Source organism: Pollachius pollachius, assembly GCF_949987615.1.
Source record: "Pollachius pollachius genome assembly, chromosome: 19".
NCBI classification, from domain to species: domain Eukaryota; kingdom Metazoa; phylum Chordata; class Actinopteri; order Gadiformes; family Gadidae; genus Pollachius; species Pollachius pollachius.
This window is the reverse complement of record NC_136952.1, coordinates 8,733,596-8,754,341: the sequence shown is the minus strand read 5'-3', so window position 1 is coordinate 8,754,341 and position 20,746 is coordinate 8,733,596. Positions and strand designations below refer to the sequence as shown.

At 45.5% G+C, this 20,746-nt stretch overlaps 6 protein-coding genes across 8 annotated transcripts; 5 read left to right on the top strand and 1 right to left on the bottom strand.

Moving 5' to 3' along the window:
- Positions 1 to 580: 580 nt before the first annotated feature.
- Positions 581 to 5,672, bottom strand: samd8 (sterile alpha motif domain containing 8). Of its 3 annotated transcripts, none has more exons than XM_079757492.1 (6): positions 5,536 to 5,672; positions 4,207 to 4,825; positions 3,260 to 3,355; positions 2,996 to 3,113; positions 2,681 to 2,831; positions 581 to 2,126 (listed from the first exon to the last, which is right to left on the bottom strand). In XM_079757492.1, the coding sequence occupies exons 2-6, from the start codon at positions 4,761 to 4,763 to the stop codon at positions 1,822 to 1,824; spliced, it is 1,227 nt and encodes a 408-aa protein (XP_079613618.1). In that variant the 5' UTR covers positions 4,764 to 4,825; positions 5,536 to 5,672; the 3' UTR covers positions 581 to 1,821. The 3 variants fall into 3 exon arrangements, with proteins under 3 accessions (XP_079613618.1, XP_079613617.1, XP_079613616.1); XM_079757491.1 differs by having other exon boundaries at positions 4,207 to 4,780; XM_079757490.1 differs by lacking the exon at positions 5,536 to 5,672 and adding an exon at positions 5,389 to 5,523 and having other exon boundaries at positions 4,207 to 4,780.
- A 540-nt stretch (positions 5,673 to 6,212) lies between these two features.
- On the top strand, positions 6,213 to 7,089 carry LOC307090022 (dual specificity protein phosphatase 13A-like; the record flags this gene model as incomplete). The annotated part of the gene is given in 4 exon segments (XM_079756548.1): positions 6,213 to 6,361; positions 6,535 to 6,752; positions 6,883 to 7,066; positions 7,068 to 7,089. Coding segments are annotated over 4 exon segments (573 nt in total).
- Positions 7,090 to 8,155: 1,066 nt separating this feature from the next.
- LOC307090023 (dual specificity protein phosphatase 13A-like) lies at positions 8,156 to 9,498 on the top strand (the record flags this gene model as incomplete). The annotated part of the gene is made up of 3 exons (XM_079756549.1): positions 8,156 to 8,283; positions 8,428 to 8,645; positions 9,287 to 9,498. The coding sequence occupies 3 exons, from the start codon at positions 8,156 to 8,158 to the stop codon at positions 9,496 to 9,498; spliced, it is 558 nt and encodes a 185-aa protein (XP_079612675.1).
- A 2,752-nt stretch (positions 9,499 to 12,250) lies between these two features.
- On the top strand, positions 12,251 to 14,380 carry LOC307090733 (dual specificity protein phosphatase 13B-like; the record flags this gene model as incomplete). The annotated part of the gene is made up of 3 exons (XM_079757496.1): positions 12,251 to 12,414; positions 12,800 to 13,020; positions 14,178 to 14,380. 3 exons carry the CDS (start codon positions 12,251 to 12,253, stop codon positions 14,378 to 14,380), a joined length of 588 nt encoding a protein of 195 aa, XP_079613622.1.
- A 1,217-nt stretch (positions 14,381 to 15,597) lies between these two features.
- LOC307090238 (dual specificity phosphatase 29-like) lies at positions 15,598 to 16,833 on the top strand (the record flags this gene model as incomplete). Its single annotated transcript, XM_079756813.1, has 3 exons — positions 15,598 to 15,725; positions 15,912 to 16,129; positions 16,631 to 16,833. 3 exons carry the CDS (start codon positions 15,598 to 15,600, stop codon positions 16,831 to 16,833), a joined length of 549 nt encoding a protein of 182 aa, XP_079612939.1.
- A 1,800-nt stretch (positions 16,834 to 18,633) lies between these two features.
- On the top strand, positions 18,634 to 19,840 carry LOC307090732 (dual specificity phosphatase 29-like; the record flags this gene model as incomplete). The annotated part of the gene is made up of 3 exons (XM_079757495.1): positions 18,634 to 18,815; positions 18,987 to 19,210; positions 19,611 to 19,840. 3 exons carry the CDS (start codon positions 18,634 to 18,636, stop codon positions 19,838 to 19,840), a joined length of 636 nt encoding a protein of 211 aa, XP_079613621.1.
- Between the last annotated feature and the right edge of the window lie 906 nt (positions 19,841 to 20,746).

Sequence of the window (20,746 nt, the reverse complement as noted above, 5' to 3'; positions counted from 1 at the left end):
CGTTAACATGTTCTGAGTAAATACTTTGCCCGATTTGCGACCGGCAAAATGAAGGCCCCTGTATCACCATGGTTACCATTACGCTAGTGCGGCTTGCCGGTAGTATGACCTGTAACCTGAAAACGCCGCAGCCCTGCAGGTCAGCTTTGCTCCCTGTAGTTTAGAGTAAACCAGACGCATAATGCGTGTGAGTGACCACATCCATGCCTTTATCAAAGCAGTCATCAGTTGTGGGGACACTACAACAGTACGGATCCCCAGGAGGGACATCTCAAGATACATTGATGCCAATGCAGCGTCAGTAGCTGTGATATCACTTATCTAAACTGACACCTTAAAGGGTTACGATGATATATTAAAAAAGCAAACAGATAGTAGCAGTAGCACTTAGGTGTAGGCTCTTGTTTTAAGTTGTTTCGTTTATTAATGGTAAAGTATTAAAGGAAAGGACCCGAGCATATGAAGACGTCTTTAACTTGTCTTGTCTTTAACTGTCTGGCAGAGGATTTGTCTATTTTTTATTCACTTTAAAGATGAATTTCAATGACATTACAACTTTATTGTATAGTGGCAATACAAAAAACGCACATTGTCTTTTTAAACAAATACATAGTTATGAGCAACTGTAAACATAGCCTCTGAATGTGCAATGTTGCAATAACCTTATATATAAAATATAAAAAATACTTGACATTTACAAAATAAATTAATACAAAATGAACAAATACGTACAAATGTAAGCAAATGCTACTCAAAAGACACCACTCCCTTGGTATTAATTTAGGCATAAAACATACTTTTCTAGTCATGTATATTACATATTAATACAAAAAGGATACATACAACTATCTATTCACAGACACATGGCCATTTACCTTGAAAGCCATTTAACATTAAAGACATCAGCTATTTAATCTACAGACAAGCCTTTTGCAACATCCATGGTGATTGGCAAATGAAAAGATAAGACATTTTTAGAACCTCTCACACTACATCCATTTTGGCTCCATTCGCATTATTCTTTAGTTGACATAATCAAGAGAAAGGCAGGGGCATTTGAAAAACTAACATTAAAGCCACACTAACAAACATATTCAAGATCTGCTTAATTTTACAACAAGAATTACATTAGTGGCGGTGGAAGTTAGTGAGTTCTAGAGCTGTTGAGAACACAGTAATTCTAATGGAATGTAGATCAATTAGTTGTTTGAAGCACTGCCACCCGTTATACATCGTGAGTAAGGGCTGTATTGCAAGATCCAACCGTGTCCCGATAGCCCTGATTGCTTTTACTAATGTCTAAAGAGCTCAAGGTAAATTAAATATACAAAGTTTACCAGTAAATGTTCACTTAATCCTTATCATAGAACTTGACATAACAAGTGATGTTAATTTCACAATAAATTGCATGTTGATTGAGAATTATGTTTGTCTATAAATACATTTATTTCTATTCTTGAAATAGTTCTAATTTAACAACATAAAAAAAATACTGTGCAAGCCACTTAATTAAAAAATGATTGAAGTGACGTACCCTTTTTGTAGTGACGCGTGTTAAATGTGAATGAAAAGTGAATTGTATCGTGTTTTAACAAGCTCTGGACTGTTCATTGGATCCTACATGATCCATTCCTGGAAATACTGACAGAAGTCCAGAACGTGAGGTTTCATCATGACGTTTGCACCCTGCCGGTCCCAGGCGTCGTCAGGGTAAACTGAGCCATGGGGGAAGGCTCTCAAACAGTTGGCAACAGTTAGATGGAGGACAAAAAAATAAAATAAAAAATATATATCACTGGCACGCTTTGAGTCTGGATGCCCTCAGCCAAAAAAACGCCGCAGCGAGACGGGCCTGGCGAAGGGCCAGCAGTACTCGTTGGGCACGGGGCCGTTGACGTTGCTCTCGAAGAAGGAGAACATGGGGAACCAGATGCGGGCGCGGCGGCTCTGCTGGTAGGCCCGCGTGTTGGCCAGCGTGTGGTAGTACAGGAAGAGTCTGGTGGTGATGTAGAAGGCGATGAAGACGTCGATGGAGTAGTGCTCGTGGGCGGCCAGGATAAAGAAGATGCCAAACAGGTTGAGGACCCACGACAGGGTGTGGATGAAGTTCCACGTCCGGGGGGTGTCTGTCGCAGAAATGGGGAAAACCGAGTGTAAATTGATGCTGTTCAGCCAAGCTATACATAAGCTGTGTTCAAAGTGGTCACCTCAAAGATCTGCAAATATTTTATTTTGTTTTAGATCTATTGCCCCATAAGGTAAGATATTCACAGTGTGTAAATGTTACGAACTGGCTGCCGGTTACGACTTCCCCGCTATGCATTCAAATCACAAGTGTCCTACAGCTAGTAACGGGTTTTCCAATCCCCCAGTAGTGGTTGTTCTGCCAGAGAGGGTATGACAGAGCTACTGTAACAGATTTGCTCTTCATACTCGCCATAGGTGCAGCCAAAGAGATCAAAACTGAGATCTTTGAAATCAATAAGCAATGTTTTTTTGGTTTATTAACGTTTCAAACAGTGGTAGTGAAGTGTGACTGTGGTACCGCTTACCACCACCAGAGAGCAGCAGCAACAACCTAATCAGACGTTTTCCTTTTCCTAAAAATGCTTCGCCCCCTAGTTCAACCTCCCTCAGGGAAGTTATATCAAGCCTAATAACGCAGTGTTGGAAAACTCACACTCTGTGACAAAAAAGTTGAGCATGGTGATCACCACCGTGTGGCCGCTGAACATGTAGTCCCCGCATGTATGCACTCCGGTGAGGCTCATCCCGAAGCCGCTCCAGATGGCTACCGCTCGATGAAGTTTGGCCCACATGTCCCCATAAATCTGGAATGGGGGGGGGGGGGGGGGGGGGGGGGGGGGGGCAGAGGCAACCAATGGTGACAAACAATGCAAAAAACAAAAATCTAAGAGCCCAAACTAGATTACGCACGCATTCTGCCTGGGCTGCCAGCTGGGTGTGGTTGGACCCAGACGAGTGGGCTGCTTACCTTTCCCGAACACTGCAGGTGCTGTCCCGGGACGGACAGGGAGGTGACGAACATGGTGATGCAGCGCAGCATGAACACGGTGCCCATGAGGCTGCAGAGGCGGCGCAGCAGGATAGACCTGTTCTTATAGGCAGAGCAGGGCTTGAGCCAGTAGCCTTACTGGAGGGGGTGCTCCCTTATTTTGTTGATTCTCAGGCAACAGACAAGTTGAGATGTGTAATGTGTGTACGTGCATCTAAAACAGGAAGGAAATGGGTACTCCACCTGTGCTTGTGGAGCAGAAGAACCAACAGCCAGATATTGCAGAGGATCACGCCACAAGCCTCAGCCATGGCAAAGGCCCATGGTATTCTGGGCACACTGGTAAAAAAAAAAAAAAAAGTTTGAGTACCTACCTCTCAAAATAGCCTCAATAAGCGCCGGAAGGCTATCAGATTCCACATAATTAGTCAAACATAAATGTAATCAATCCAACCAAATCAATCCAATTATAGCTAAACCGCTGGGAGGTCGGTAATAATAATAATAATAATATAACAGACTCTTCAAAAATGTCTTATTCGGTCATTTCGCCAAGCAATCAGCTCTCACCGCGAGCCAAGACACTCACCTCATGCCTCTCAATGTAAATAACCGTTGACCCACTGGTTCCGCTTAGAAGTGGGTCAAAGTTAGGCCATTCAATACGCAAGGACACTGGCTTTTAGAAAGCAGGGCATTCATAAACTCTGACCTGATATCACAGATGATATTTAATATTACAAAAAGCATGAGGACTTTTACACAATACGATATAGAATAGGATATACTTATGATTAAAAATCCTAATAAAATTCTTAAACAGGCACAATGAGAGTCATTACACTGATATATACGGTTATTCACAGAATAGGATTAGAAAAAACAAGTGGCATTTCTAGCATTGCAGAGCACATCCTCATAATCATAATCCTTTAAGACCACAGAGCGAGCTAAGTGACTGCGATGAGTCACTCGCTTTGTTTAACCGTGACTTTCTCATACCACACAAGGAAGATGAGCAATAATTCTGAATTATTTCTCAGCCCTATATAAAACACAAAGCAAGCAGCCATATCTCACCCGATCCAAGGATTAGTAAACACAAAGCAAGCCATGTGTGTTGCTCTGCTTTCCTTTAACCTGACTAAACATACACACTAGAGATGAGACAGGACAGTGATGACCCCCACCTGTCTAAAAAGATGTCCGGCAGAGGAGGGTAGGTGCGCATGTCCGGCACACGCTCGTGAACGATGACCATGACGAAGGAGGTGAACCCGAACACGAACACCACGTACACGGAGCTGAGCGCCGTCTTCCAGTACTCGGGGTCCAGGCGGCGCGACTGCTGCTTGTACTTCCCGTTGGTGTACTGATGGTACTCCTCGCCGACCGGCGCCGTCTCGGCGCTGTCGCACTCCCGGCCGCTGTCCCCGTTGCACAGCCAGTCCAGGCCGCCTCCGGGGCCCGTGGGGGAATGGCCGTCGAAGGGCAGGCCCAGCTCCTCCAGCAGGTCAATGTTCTGCTTCTGGAGCTTGCGAATGGACAGCATCAGCCGCTTGATGTCCCCGAGCACCTTGAGCTCCAGGGGAGGCGAGCGGAGGTCATACTCGCTGAGGCTGAGCAGGCTGGTGCCGTCCAGTCGGTGCCGGTTGCACAGCAGGTCCACGTAGTCACAGAAGCCCTCCTCTTTCAGCCACCGGGCGACGTGCTTGGTGGTCCAGCGGCGAACGCTAAGCTGGGTCATTTCCTCAACACCGAGAGCTACCGGATGGATCAGATGTTCAACACATTAATGATGATAGAAATCTGAAAGAAAATTTCCAAAAAAAAGGTACCTCACCAGTGCATAGATATGTTTATATATATAGAGACAAAACGGCTGGAAAAGTCAGAGTAGCGGTTATGTATAGAGCATAGGAACACTTCTGAGTCAGGAAAGGCAAATATGTGCTTTTGCTTGAGTAAGACGTTTGCACAATCATAGGAGTTTGCACAATGGTAACCACGCCCACTATTCATATTCCTAAATTAAGTAAACGGGCAGAGAGGGACCCTAAGAACCTACTTCTGCATGTTAAAGCTACATTCTCCTGTAATTGGGCCTTACTAACTGCATGACAATAAATATATAACCTCTGCATAATCAAATGATAAGCTATTATAACAATTAATTGTGTGTCATTTGCACAATACGTCCCACTAATATGCAGACGGATAATTCTGAATGGAAATATATTATCTTGTTATTGTTATAAAGAACTGCACAAATATTGACAAATATATGTCTAATTGGAAAAGCTTTTAGTGACATTACGGAAAACGCTATCTAAAAGCTACGGCTAATAAACGTCAAGCTTGAAATTACTCACTTAAAAGGGTCATGAAGTGATAATCCTTAGTGTATCTGACCACATCTCTTCTATTGCGTTGGCCATCCAGACAGCTAAGTGGCTAATGCTCACTAGCTTGAACTACCTAGCAGACATAAGCATGTTTAAGGCGGATTGGTTACTCACTGTAATCTGGTGCAGCACAAGACAACGCGACAGCGTGTTTGGAAAGCTAGCTATATGTCATCTCTCAAGAATCTTGTGAAAGCGTATCAACATGCACTGTGATGATTATATATTTGTTGAATATCATTTCGCCCTGGCTTCTGTGGTTAGCATAACTGTTGACAACATACCGTAACGCCTTAAATAGCTGCGCAAAATAAATGTATTTTATTTTGGCCGTGAAGTTAGTTGGCAATTGCGACCCCTATCGACAAAATAATATATTGCAGTTTATGATAGACATACCTGTTGAGATTTCATTTCACACATATTAGCAATTGTGGTTAAGATTGATGCCTTTCACTGTGTTGTTGCATATAGAAACCCAAGCCAATCATTAACACAAACACTGAATAGAAGAAAAAAAAAAGATTAAGTCGTTTTATTGAAGTTCAATAAAGGTAGTCCATTTGTGAAATATATTATACATAGCCTTGGTTCTATGTTTGTATTAAAGACAAAACCAGTCTAAAAATGGGGATTTCCGTGTCAAAGAAATGTGCAGTCAGAAATTGGATTACTGTTTTATTTTCAGCCTAAGAACACCTGTTGTTGTCACTGGACCGCTTCACTGAACACTCAGTAGTGAACACTGACTCGGGACAGTGGGTGGGTTAGCTATAGCTCCTCTGTCAGTCATGATCAGTCAACGGGAAGAAAGCGACGTCTCCGCGGGAAATCCGTGGGGAACGCCCACCGTGAAGGAGTTGGAGAAAGTTTTGTATGGAGGAAAACGATTTGGCAATCACACGGACGAGGTTTGGCCCAACTTGTTCATTGGAAATATGTAAGGCTGATAACAAATTAGAGTGCATTATAGTTCAATAGGCTTATGATTCCCCTTACATTTTATCTGTTTTTTAAATTTATTATTTAACAATAATGTATCCCAATAGTTTCCGAAATACATTCATGCTAGCAGCCTATGCAATACCTTAAACCGTTTACTTTACCACACAGGTCAGTCGCCAATGATCGTTATAGTCTGTGGAAACTGGGCATCACGCACGTCCTTAACGCTGCGCACGGGAAGGCGCACTGCCAGGGCAGCGCTCGGTTCTATGGATCCACCGTGGACTACCTCGGCGTGCCCGCGGAAGACGCTCCCTCTTTTAACCTTTCTCGCTATTTCTCCCCCTGCTCGGACTACATTCAGAAGGCACTTGACACGCCTGGTGGTAAATAATAGCATACACACCCCTTTGGATTGTTATTTTTCTCAGAACCGGACTGTATAGAATATACTATTTATGTCAATGGGTGCAAAGTATAGCTTTAGTTTAACTTGGTCATGTTGGTCTTTACCAGCTAGGGTTATTGTGCACTGTGCTGTGGGGGTGAGCAGGTCCGCCTCGCTGGTCCTGGCCTACCTGATGATCTGCCACCATTACCCGCTGCTGGACGCCATCCATAAGGTCAAAGAACGACGCTGGATTTTCCCAAACAGAGGATTCCTCAAACAGCTATGTGCTTTGGACATAACGTTAAAAAACAGCAAAGAACGAACAAGCTTGACCAGGGCCGTAGCACCAAATTCTGGGCCCTGTATACAAGAGGTACTGATGGGCCCCCTCCCGAATTCCCCCTACAAGCCCCCTGCGCAGAATTGTTGAGGGGGGGAATTCAAAATCAATGTATATATATATATATATATATATATTTTTTTTTTTTTTTCATTCCCATGGGCCCCCCTCTGCCTTAGGCCCCCCCAAGCCTGCTACCTTACACCCGCAGTCCGTCGGCCCTGCGCTTGACTGCTGACCGGCCTTATACACCAACTGGGCAACATGAACATGGCGTAACATGAACGTTTTACTCAATATAAAAGAATCAACCATCATATCACATACTTTACTATTGATTGACGTTGTAACGTCTGTTGGCATGACTTTGCTCAGTTTTAAATGTTGTGTACTGGTAAACCAGCTCTAGATAAGGGCAAGTGTTGCCTTCCATACAGTGGCAATACTGGATGTGCTTCTCATAAATAAAAGCAAAAGGATAGTAGGTGATAGGCATCAAGGAAAAAAAGGCATGCAAACTTCAAACTGATCCTACAAATTTCTGTTTAGTTCTGACTGTTTTTTATCGGATAAAACCCCTCTGCTGTGAAGAACCTTTAGATTCCCAACGCAGTGCACATGAACGGTCACTGTGGGAAACACGCGTAAGCGTGAGCGTCATCTCTTGCGAGCCGTCTCGTTATCGCAGGACAGTGAACGCGCCTTTACAACAACAATAACATTTAACGTTTCTCTATAGCTTAATTTGCATATTAGCCTACTAGCTACAGGGGTATAGAGGAAGGAAAGTATAATAAGGAAGTATAAGTGAGAGAATAAAATCATTGAAGCAGTTTGTAGTCCGCCCCCTCCCTGCAGCGCCCACTGGTAACCACACGCCGGGTCAGGGTTCAGCACTAAATTAGGGAGCCGTCCTGGGACACTCAAAACACACCTGCTCCGGCGGATCACCCTGTGCAGGGGGCAGGCAGGCGGACAGGCTTTTAATAATAATAATAATAACAGCAACCCCTTTGGAATTAGGCGGACCGTCTAGTCAGGGGGCGATTTCAATTAAAATGTCCTCCGTGAAAGACAAGAGTAAACAGTACATGACAGTGAAGGATTTGCAGAAAGTTTTGGACTCGTGCAATCTACAGCTACGTCAAGTGGATGAGGTTTGGCCCAACATCTACATCGGGAATGTGTAAGTAGCTGCTATTCTACAGGTCTGTTTGACATCCACAATGAAACATCTTACACTCGTGTAAAAATGTGGTGTGTATACAGTAGTCCATATCTAATGTGTGTATGTATGTCCACGTGCTCACTGGCTTTCTATACTCTGCAGACATGTAGCCCAGAACAGGAGTGCGCTGCAGAAACTAGGTATTACTCATGTGTTGAACGCTGCCCATTCCAAACGAGGCAGCATCGGGGACCAAAGATTTTACGGCAACGACATTGTGTATTGCGGCATTCCCGCCGATGACTCCACCTACTTTGACATGGACGTTTACTTCAGACCTGCTGCTGATTTCATTCACAAGGCACTGAAATCTCCAGATGGTAAGGCTGCTCAAGGCGCCTGATTCGCAACAATGGATGAATGAGCTATTTCAATTACGGCACAACCGCTGATGGATGCAATGCGTACTCTGTTTAAAACAGCATTAGACGGGTGTCTTCAGGTTATTAAGATATGCCTTTTCATTTTTCTTTCTAGTGCAGTTATTTTTTCCTACCCATGCCATTTAATAATTCTGCTGATTTCTGTTAATTCTAAAAACCCATCTTTCACCCTCTTTACGCTGCTGGCAGTACTGGGGTGGAGGTGGAAGCAGTCAGGGGTCCCACCTTGCAGAACTCAAGTCTATCATGAGGTCACCACCACGGTGTCTTAAAGCATAGCGATCAAGTCAAGGACGTCCTCTCACAGACAGACACAGAGAGAGAGACACAGAGACAGAGAGAGACACATAGAGTGAGAGACAGCGAGAGACACAGAGACAGAGAGAGACAGAGAAACCTAAAAAATGTAATGGAAAGGAAATTAATCGTGGACACTCTTTTGGGCTGGCAGTGTGATGGCTGAGGGAGTAGATAACGAAGGACTCCAGTTTGAGATGAGCAGCCATGGCAAACGAGACCTCTGGCAAATCCGTTTGCCTCTCCCCCTCATCGCTCTCTTTCTCTCCCTCTCTCCTTAGGCAAGGTTCTAGTGCACTGCATCATGGGCCTGAGCCGCTCCTCCACTTTAGTGCTGGCCTACCTCATGATCCACCGTCACATCCCCCTCCGTCGGGCCCTGAAGAACCTTGTGGAGAAGAGAGCCATCTACCCCAACCCCAACTTTCTGGCTCTGCTGCTGGACCTCGACCTGCGGCTGAAGAGAAAGGAGAGAAGGTGCGACATCCTGTAGTCTGCCGAGACATGCTTTGTAAGGAACTCTTTATTCAGTGGTCAGTGCACACAAGAAACCCACAGCATCTCTCTTAGTGACCAGGAGTCTGAGCACTACTGGGTACTATGTTATCTGCTCTGAGCACACGGAGCAACACCAGCGGATGATCAGAACGCATGAGGCAACACTTTGGGGGGAATACTTGGGCCATGGACTGCCGTTTTTCATTTTGTACAATGATCTAGCGTTGATCACAGTGTTTTGTATGACAACAAAATGGACCAAAAGTATTAAGAGGACACCAGACTATTCATTTGTTGTTTGTATTTAATGTTCGCTGTGCTCAGGTGTTTTTGATCAGCTCAGAAGAGAAAAGACTGCTTCCTTTTTAGACCTAACTCAAAAAATACCTCTTTTATTATTCAAGTTAACTGTTCAAACTTTTTACTGGGATCATTTATGGTATTGGAAGCATGGCGAACATCTGCCTTTGCCACACTATGTAGTCATTCACAGAATTCAATTAACTTTATTATTCTTCATTTGTGTGCAAGTGTCCTGCTCTTGGTTAATCTTTCAGGGAAACAGACTGTGAAGACGGAATCACTTTGAGACAAGTTTAAGATGTTAACCTAAAAAGAAGAAAAATAAAGTAAATGTAGAGAGACTGGGAGAAGGCAGATGGCTGAACCATGATGTACACTGTCATACATATGTGATTACATTCTAACATGTGTGCTATTTATTCATTATGTGTATTTATGTTGATGTGCAATGTATGATGCACAGTATTTATATTCGTAGTGTAGTGATTTCCATTTATACTCGACCAACACACATACAAGACATGTTTTGGTCCTCGAAAAGGCAAACATGTCCACAAAGACAGTTCTTTGCAGAGGATTCCCTTTTTTATGAATGCAGTGTGGAATACCGAGATACCTTTTAGTGCCATTGAAGGGCTGGTCTTATGCCACCAGGTGTGAATGTGATTAGCCATTAGACTGGTAGATCAGTCTACCAGCCTACCCAATGGACACTCCCACTTGTGATTGTCACTATAACACAGGAAAAGGCAATTTTCAAACGGCTTGTAATGGCTTAACACACCCACACCATGGTGGCATAATATCATCAGCATCAGAGCAGTTGATAAAGCCTACTACTGGTGGAGCAAAAAAAAAAGAAGCATTTTTCTGTTTAGCCTCTCTGTGGTAACCGTGGGCACTTTCCCGATACGAAGCATCTTTAATTACACAGAAGTGGAGCAGAAAGGACAGGCTAGCCTCGGGCTACGGGGAGGCTATGAAAGCTGCAGCGCAACATGTGCACCCAGGGAAATCAGTTCTCCGGCCTCCCAACTGTGGGAGGGAAGGGGGAAGGCGGGTGCTTATAGATCAATGAGGAGCGAGGAGAGCAGCCCGCGGTGCACCACGCCGCTCCACGTGTTGCTTCTCTGCTGCGGCCCCGATGCGCTCCTCCCAGCCTCTTCAACTCATCAAAGCGGCTACACAACTTGCAAGCAAAACTTGGGGAAGTTTGTGAAGATGTATAGGTTTTTCTCTCTCTCTTGTGTACGTGGGGGAAGCAAAGGAGGGTACAAACATGCACGCACACACATACGTGCACACATACACAAGTCTTTGTGTTCTAAAGGCTTACCGGAACAGCCTGGAAGCCATCGGGATGTTGCGAGCGTAGCTCCATATGCCAAGACGGCTTTACCAAAGGTCAGTGAAACGGATTCGGTCTCAGTGATTCATCCCTATGGAGGATGTGACAATAAGTCTCTGAAACACCCTTGCTCCTGTACACCACCTTGTGTCTTTCTATACTGGCGAGCCGCATGGACCAAGAGAGAGGGGGGGGGGGGGGCTGCCAACGCTTTCTTTACAGTGACAATGTAATGCGCACGCCGGCGATGTAAACACTCCCGGCCTCAGGATAACTCCACTTTCTTGAGTGAATGCAAATGTAGACAGTATGCATAATGGAAGCCTTCAACACCCCGTGTATAGCAGAGATGCTCAGGTTGGTCTTTCCGGCCGGAAATAAAGAATGGAGCTTTATGAGACGACAAAAAAATAATCTTCCGTTTCCTATTCCCTAGAAAGAGATGCACTTAGCAAGATATACTGCATATAGGGCCCATGCTGTAACTGTATACATGTATACATTATAGTGTGTGTGTGTGTGTGTGTGTGTGTGTGCGTGTGTGAGAGTTAGTGCCTGTGTATGTATGTGGTCAAAATATGATATATATTATATAATATTATAAACAGCATAGAAACAGAAAACAGGATGTGTCTCGATATTTCGTTTTGAAACAGGCTCCATTGGTTCATTTCCGTCAATCACTCGGGTGGAAACATGTCAGAGCATTGTCAAAAGACATTAAAATACACTGTTTAACGACCTTACCACACAGTCCTTCTAACCACTAACATAGTCAGACACTAAAGCACTAAAAACTAATGCAGTCAGATGAGGTCATCTTCCACAATATCCATCACCTCATGCTGAGTGTAACCCAATGTGCGTTCTCATGCACGTGGGTCGCGATGTGTCAGGTATGTGGGGCCACATTCCAGGCCTCTCCGACGATGACGACTTACCCCTGGAGATGCGCGGGTGTTGTTGCTTTTTAAAGCACCGTGCTGTCACTAGCTCCTAGGGATCTGAACTGGAACACCCACCGGCTAGTATCCACACACGGCGCTTTGGGTGCGGCGGGGCGTGGAACCAGGGACGGCGGTGAGCGACCACAGAGATGGCCAGGGGCCTCAGCGCTGGTGGGGCCGGCCCCGGGGTCTTGGGGGCCAACGGGAGGTACGAGACCCCCCAGGCTTCTGAGCTGCAGAGGCTGATGTGGACCAAGAACGGGGCCAGTGGCCACCTGGACCAAGTGCAACCCAGGATCTACGTGGGAGACATGTGAGTCCCGTGCACTGCGGCAGTCGACTCGTTGTGCGTTTGTCGTCTTGAGGCGCAGCTGTAGAAAATGGCATAGTTTTCCGTGGACCTGTATTGCTAAACGTTAGGTATTCCCAACATGAGAATCCCTTTTATATCTCAACAAGGAGGTGAGGGACCGCGTGCCTCACAACACACTTAAGTCTCTTTTACCCCAAGCCACATACAGTGAATATATATTTAATGAATGAGCAGGTAGAGGCTAGGCCATCTTGCTCAAGTGTGCCTACAGGTAGCCTCCGGCAGCCATTGGGAAATCAAAAAAACCCTGGACCTTTTCAGCTGGGAGTGGGACACTCGTGTCCCTCAGAAATCAGCAGCCGACCCGGATCTCCTTTCCTGCTAGGTACGCAGCGAAGGACAAGAGATCCCTCCTCGCCCACCGTATCACCCACGTGCTCAATGCCGCCGACGGGAAGTTCAACGTGAACACAGGGGCCAGGTTCTACCGGGACACCAAGATCACTTACCACGGGGTTGTGGCGTTCGACATGCCGACCTTCGACATGAGCCCCTTCTTTGCCCCGGCGGCCAACTTCATCAGGAACGCCCTGAGCACGCCCACAGGTAAGGGAGCTCCCCCTGTTCATCGTCGTCGTGTCCTCAGCAGTCCTCCATGCCCCCCCTCCCTTGTCGGAAACATTAATGCAGCAAAGACAAATCTGCCTGTTAGGAGATCCGGGGTAACACGTGTCAGTCAGCTTCCATTACTCCAGCCCTGTGTTGTTATTAGTCATTAAAATGCAAATCCAGCACAGGGAACAATGTATCAAGCTAATATCTGCCTGCCCGCCCTGCCAACCCTCCCAGGGTAATCTCCTCATAAGCTAAGACCGTGGGACAGAGAAATTGGTTTTAAATGGATTGCCCTGGTAATTTGTAAGCAACACTTCCATTGGACATGGAAATTACACAATTACGATTGTGGCCTTCTGCTGCTCCCGTTATGCAAAGCGAAGGCAGTATCTGACATGGGGGTAATAAAGTGAGCTACATCCCCCCCCCCCCCCGTTGCCCCACATCCAGCCCGCCCGCCCCACACACATCCACACTCCCCCCCCCCCCCCCATGCCGGCTGGCCGGGCGCCGCGGTGTGTGGCGGCCTGTACTGTAATCCCCTGGCGGAAATACACAACCACCAAGACAGTTCAATTACGCGGTCCTCTGGGCTCTAATCCTCGAGGCGTGATAAAGGAATTGAGGATTAGCATGTGTAGAAACATTTGCAGGGACGCCGGTGAAAACTTTGACTTTGAGCGGTTTGAAGCGGTCGCTCGTCAGCGATGTGGAGTTTCTTGCAGGGCTCTGCAAATAGGAGTAAAGAGATGTTGGAATAAAAGGATAAAAACAGCAATGTTATACAAGAGACATGTGGGTTGTTTGTGTAACCTACTGGGAAGAAACGAGGGGTGGAACCATTATTGGTCTTGAGTTTAGGTTTTGAAAGGAAAAAAAGATGAAAACAACAAAGCATGCTGTTTTTAGCTTTTGAACACCGACCATATGCTAAGGGGATATTCTCAAGGTTGCGATTTTCTCAGGGGCCCCATTTTCTATAAAAACATGATTTTCTATATAAACTGGATACAAACCGGATGGATCCTGTAGATGAACAATGTTATGGGAATCAACTCAGTATTTCATTAAAAAGTTTGAATTAATAAACAACAACAACCATAGTGAAAATGAAAGTAAACACCATGTGTGTTTTGATTGGCCGTCAGCTAAGGTGCTGGTGCATTGCGTGATGGGCCAGAGCCGCTCCTCCACCCTGGTGTTGGCCTACCTGATGATCCACGAGAACCTGACGCTGGCCAACGCCATCAGAGCCGTCAGTGCCGGCCGCAACATCAGCCCCAACGCCGGCTTCCTGGAGCAGCTCCGAGCGCTGGACCGAGAGCTCCACGCCCGCAGAGCTCGGAGCTGAGGAACATACACTCATGTTATATTCACACTCAAGATCTAGAGTACGTATAGAGTACAAATATAACATGAATACATACATATATATATATATATTCATATTATTTACATTCTCAAGAACTAGAGTACTTATAGAGTATATGAATATATATATATGTGTGTGTATATATATATATGTAAACATATATATTTATTATGAATATATATATATATATATACACATAAACATACATATATATACATATATTCATATTATATTCATGCTCAGGATCTACAGTAGGCATTTTATGCCTCCCCATCATGATTATAGTACGATAGTATTATATAAAAGTATGATTATGATAGAATATATGAATATAAATAAGTATATGCATAAAATTGAAAGTATGATGTACAGTTTGTTATTCAGAATAATCGTCTACAAATGTATTTGATAGTTTAATACCTGCGATGTGGACATAAATGTTAATGCTCATGATGAAAAACGCTTGTTGAAACAATATTATCATAAATGAATAAATGATTAAAGGCAGTGTCTAAAAGGCCAGTTTGAATGTGATGCAATTAAAAAATATGCATTTGAACCCTGTCGGTGAATGACGAACGTTTACGTGCTTTTATATGCAAGCACAATGTGCCAGGTAATTAAAGTGCTTGATACTGGACAGTGAAAGCGCGTGACTATATATAGTCCGACATCTGGAAACACCGGTACCGAGTCGTGAGTTGTCACAACACATGCACTCTGGCTTGTGTCACAGTCAAGTGTGGAAAAAATAGCTTGCTCCCTCCAGCCACCCCACCCCCGCTCACCCTGCATATGGAGGTGCAGCTGTCCCCTTCAGACAGGCCAGCGCTCTGCCTTTGAGCAACCTTCATATCTGCTCGCTCCCTTGTAAAAACAAATCGGCAAGTGGAACTAAGTTTCATTGTTAAAGTTAAAGCAGGGGTTTTTTTTTGTAGGAGGAATTGATCAAAACATAGCGAACCCTTAAGTGTTTTTTGTTTTCATTTTTTTCACAGAAGGACATCAATTTACAGGAAACTTATTTCTTTTCAATTTTTCTCTCAACTGAGGAAACTCATTTGCTTGGAAAAAATTAAGTTCTTTTCTTCAGGTGAGTTATCCAATGGTTGGGTATCTTTTCCAATTGTTGAAATACAACACGGCTCCAGCTTCAGAACAGTCTCCATAGCCATTCATTTTGAAGGGAGCCTGTCATGAGCCAAGAGGAGGAGCCAGGACACGAGACACCTCAAACCAACGATCTGCTGGGCCTTCTGCTCCAGAACAGACGCCCCCCCAGCCCCGCCAACCAGGTCTGGCCCGGCCTCTACATCGGAGATGTGTAAGTGGGACATCTGATCGGACATATCCGTGTCAGCGGCAATATGGCGATTAACTAAAGCGACCCTGTGTTGTGAACCCAACCCGATGAATAAACGCTCAGCAAATGAATACAACTCAAGTCACATTACGCAACTTATATTTTGTTATTTTAAACCTCTAATTTTGTGGTGTTGGCTGTTTTCAGCGCTACCGCCAAGGATAAGGGGCTCCTCGGGACCCTGGGGGTGACACATGTGCTGAACGCCGCAGACGGGCCACGGCACATTGACACCGGCGCGGTTTATTATGACGACACCGACATCGTCTATTATGGGGTGGAAGCGGCGGACCACAAAACCTTTGACCTCAGCCCCTTCTTCCACCCCGCCGCTGAATTCATCCAGGACGCCCTGGCCCAAAAAGGTAGGCCCGTGGGCACGAGGCAGCCATATTTATAACGCAAGCGTAGTGACGCACAGACGTTGGGAAAAAACTGTAGAAAGTCTTGTGAAGGTCCACAGTTCCAAGGCGCTTTCATGTCTTAGATATGTCGCAGATATGTAGTTGTTTTATGTCTTCGTTTAAGAGAGCTCTTTCAATGGCTTGACATGTTGATGTGATTAAATAACATGCTGCTCGTTATGATGAGTGACATTAAACAGCCAATGAGAACAGGTGTAACAACCAAGTCTAAATAAGACAACCCTGACCTTTGTGTTCCCTCCCTCAGGTAAGGGGGAACAGAGGTCAGGGTCACACACCACTTTGACCCTGACCTGTGCGTTCCCCCTAACACACAATTCAGGGTCATACATATGTTGACCCTGACCTGTGTGTTCCCCCCCCTCATGTACGGGAACGCACAGGTCAGGCTCACACACACACAGGTTGACCCTGACCCTGACCTGTGTGTTCCCCCCTCAGGTACGGTGCTGGTGCACTGCGCCCGGGGCATCAGCCGCTCGGCTGCCCTGGTCCTCGCCTTCCTCATGATCCAGGAGCGCCTGTCTCTGGTCGACGCCATCAAGGCCGTGTGCAGCCACAGGAACATCCTGCCCAACGCCGGCTTCCTGCGGCAGCTCCATCACCTGGACACTTCCCTGGCTGCCGAGAGAAGCAGGACGTAGGGGGGGGGGGGGGAACAGGAGGAGATGGAGATCAAAACGCAGAGCCAGAGAGTCACGTATTCACCGAGCACTAGATGCACATTTCAATGGCACCATTCCAAGAAACATGGATCCACAGTCTGTAGCCAGAGTGTGTACAATCGCAGGGATCACATGTTGAAGAGCTCTGCAGGGTTTGTCAGAGCGATAGACCACGCAGAGCGAGAGAGAGAGCGATAGACTGCACGTGTTCCGCTGCGAAGCACGGCGTGGCGTCTATCTAGACACCTATAAATAAACAATGCCCCATTTATTTATTCACTCGGCTCAAAAACACAGTGTCTAAACTGCTGAAATCTTGCACTCCAACCGCTAAGACCGCGCTGCCTTAAGAGGTTTGATAGGAGCTGACAGAAATATGCCAGCACCGTTCAGAGCGTGTATACAGATTCAGGTCAGACTTTGAACAGAGATGAAACAGCAGAGCCATCTTAATAAGAAATGCTCTACAGCGCGCGCACGCAAACACACACATACACACACACACACACACACACACACACACACACACAGACAGAGCCAGGGCTGAGAGCGGGAGATAGAGAGAGATGCTGTCAAAATAAAAGGAATTGGATATCACAGGTCTAATGATTTCACTGTCAGAATGAATGATTGCAGAGTATGAAGATATGAGAGGGCGGGAAATAAAGGAGGTTGACGGTGTGAAAACCGGGTATGACATGTTAGCGGTTATCCGAAGCTTCCTGCTACTAACACGGCCATCGCCGTGTGCTCATCACACACTACCCTCTCTTCGGCAGGGACGGCCTTTAATTTAGATCAGTGAATGGATCCGTGCACTGTGGAGTGCACAGATCACATAACAGAGAATCACAGACATGTGTCATCGCGTGGAGAGAAGCTCATCTGTAACAGTCTGACACATTTAGACTCCTCGCTTCGCTTCATCTTTATTTTATTTTTTAATAGTGTTACCCGCAAGTAGAAGGGGGCCCCCATGGGATCCAGGGTGGGGGGGGGGACTTTGATGACTGCAACAGCGACGTATCAGAGATTTAGTAATAGTGGCTGAGAGAGGGCAAGAGACACGGGGATAGGGGGAGAGAGAGGGGACGAAATAATTTGATTTGAAGGAGCGGCTCATACGGTTGAACAGACGCTCCGGTCGCCCTGTTCACTCCAGTGAATATGCGTACGTCCTTTGGCAAACTGGGAAGTTTGGATAAGCGAGGCTCCAAGCCAGCCGGGGAGATTAGAAGTATGTATTGTGTGTGTGTGTGTGTGTGTGTGTGTGTGTGTAGAAGTGGGAATGGTGTGGGGACAGGGTGGACTCCCACCCCCCACAAGCATGAAGCCTCGTTGGGTACGGGTCCTGGGGTGGAGGGGCGTAACCCCGCCCCCACCCCACACACTTTAAAGCCCCTAAAAATATCCCGTCCATTCGATGCCTGTCACCCATCAGCTACACAAGCGCTGCCAGAACTCAGCCACCCTACCCTAACCTTACCTGCCTTCACTTTGGCTAGCAACGGCACAGCCAGACATGTTGTCAGAACCAGTGAACTAAACGCTCTTCCTGCGCGGGACGTCGGATCTCCGGTCGAGCGGTACCGTCTGGGTCGTAACATTAGCGACAGGGGAGGGGAAAGTCATATATTTATAGGTTACTTAATGAAAGCATGTAGGAGGAAACACTGTTTGCCATCAAGACAAGCGAAGGGGGCACTGTGGCAAGGCAAATTGTTATTTCCCTTCCCAAAGGTAATGCATCAAGTGTGAAAGAAGGCTATTCTGAGAGAAATGGCTTCTAACAAGTCAAAGTCTGGCAGGAGCACAACAGCGTGGCAGGGAGCGGAGGCATCTGCTCAGAAGGAGGAATATCTCACACCCGGGGGCTATGAACTGCAGAAGATTCTCAACCGTGGGAGTGCAGTGTACACTCGTGTCAATGAGGTCTGGCCCAACGTCTACATCGGAGACGAGTGAGCCACTGCTGCAATAAGACAATAATAATAATAATAATAATAATAATAATAATAATAATAATAATAATAATAATAATAATTAAAAAAATAAAAGAAAGCACCATTAGCTTCGGGTAAACAAGAAAAGCACTCCTAATTGCTCTCGTAAGTAATCCCCTCCCTCCACAGGCAGACGGCGAAAAACAAGGCCAACCTGAGGAAAATGGGGGTTACTCACGTGCTGAACGCGGCGGAGGGCACGTGGAACAGCGTGGACACGGGGGCGGAGTACTATGACGACATGGACGTGGTGTACTGCGGCTTGGTGGCGGTGGACGTGGTGGGGTTCGACCTCAGCCAGTATTTCTACTCCGCCGCCAAGTTCATCCACGATGCACTGCGTGATCCTCAGAGTAAGAGAGTACGGTCGAAAGGCTGTAATGTGACGGCACTCAGTGATGTGACGGCTTATTGCCAATTTATTTTTATATATTTCTTAACAGAAAGGTTTTTGATCTAATGTAGCATAGACACGGAAAGACGAACATGCAGGACTAGTCAGGTATTTAATAGTCACGTTATAGGCATGCTCGTCAAAGGACGCAAATAAACCCGAACCTTGAGTGGTTCTCACGGTCTTAACTATTTAGGTTTGATTTAAACAACCAAATGTCAAACCAAAACGGCTTCTCATGGTGTAAACCGGAACCAGACGCCTACAAGACGTCTCGGCCACAGAGTATGTGCTATTATTCTAAGGGTTTATTCTTCCACGACGCAAGATAATGAGTCAGATGGTGTTCTGCCCCACAGACACGCTGCTGGTTCACTGTGTGATGGGTCGGAGCCGCTCGGCCACGCTCGTCCTAGCATACCTCATGATCTACCACAACATGACCGTGGTGGACGCCATCGACCATGTGAAGCAGCGCCGACGCATCATCCCTAACTGGGGCTTTCTGAAGCAGCTAAGACAACTGGACGAAAGTCTCCAGGAGGAGAGGAAAGGCTCGTCAGACAGAGAGGGAAATGACGATAGTTAGGTCTAGTGCAACACATGATTGATGAGAAGTGTTTTCATTTATCATGAGTGCACACACACACACGCACATCACAAGTAGAAGATCACAGTGTAGATTAGCCATTGACATGAAGCTTGCCTTTATTACTCCAAAATATTTTATCTATTGCCAAAAAGGAAATGAAAAAAAAAAATTCAAAATGCCTTGCCCAAGTACAGAACTCAACATTCCTTCAACCACTTTGGGGTGTTCAATCAACTGCAGTGGCATCATATTCATGGTCAATTATAATTTATTCTTATGCTAAAATGTACAGCATTTGAGTGACTGACAAAGGAGAAAAGGTCATAAATACAAGAATGTCATTCTGTCCATTTACTGTGCACATAGCCAGGTATTTCCCCGTTAACCAACCAGCAACTCTGTACAGGTACAAAGGCTACAAAAGAGCAATAGAAACAAAAACACAAGTACAAGTTGCGTTTTACATGCAATCTGTTAGCTTAGTTTGCTCTATTCACAAGCTCTAATCTTCTAGACTTCGGTAAAATATAAATCCAACATTTTATAAAGATAGAAAACAAATCTACAGATGGAATGAAAATGTAACTTTAAAGGCATTATGTAAAATATTTGGACTAAATTTATATTCTTTATGGTTATTCATCGGTATAATCATTTAGATGTTTTTTTTTTAATCCCGCCACACTTCCCTTGACAAGTTGAAATGTTTTAGAATCATCAGGGTACAAACACTGAGATATGCTTTGTTATTTCGACAGAAATCCGTCTGCTTTAGAAAACAGAAAGCTGCCTTAAGGAGATCTGTTACAAAAAGACTTCAGAATTATACATACATAGCAATAAAACCTCTCAAACCAAACGGAAAACAGGACTAAGTTTACATCGTTTTTTTTGTTTTGATTT

What these genes read in the sequence shown, in the direction of transcription:
- samd8 (XM_079757490.1), bottom strand. An exon ending in CCGGACATCTTTTTAGACAG is followed by an intron (nt 3,356 to 4,206) that starts GTGGGGGTCATC and finishes TTTTTTTACCAG; the next exon opens with TGTGCCCAGAATACCATGGG. An exon ending in CAACTTTTTTGTCACAGAGT is followed by an intron (nt 2,127 to 2,680) that starts GTGAGTTTTCCA and finishes TTTCTGCGACAG; the next exon opens with ACACCCCCCGGACGTGGAAC.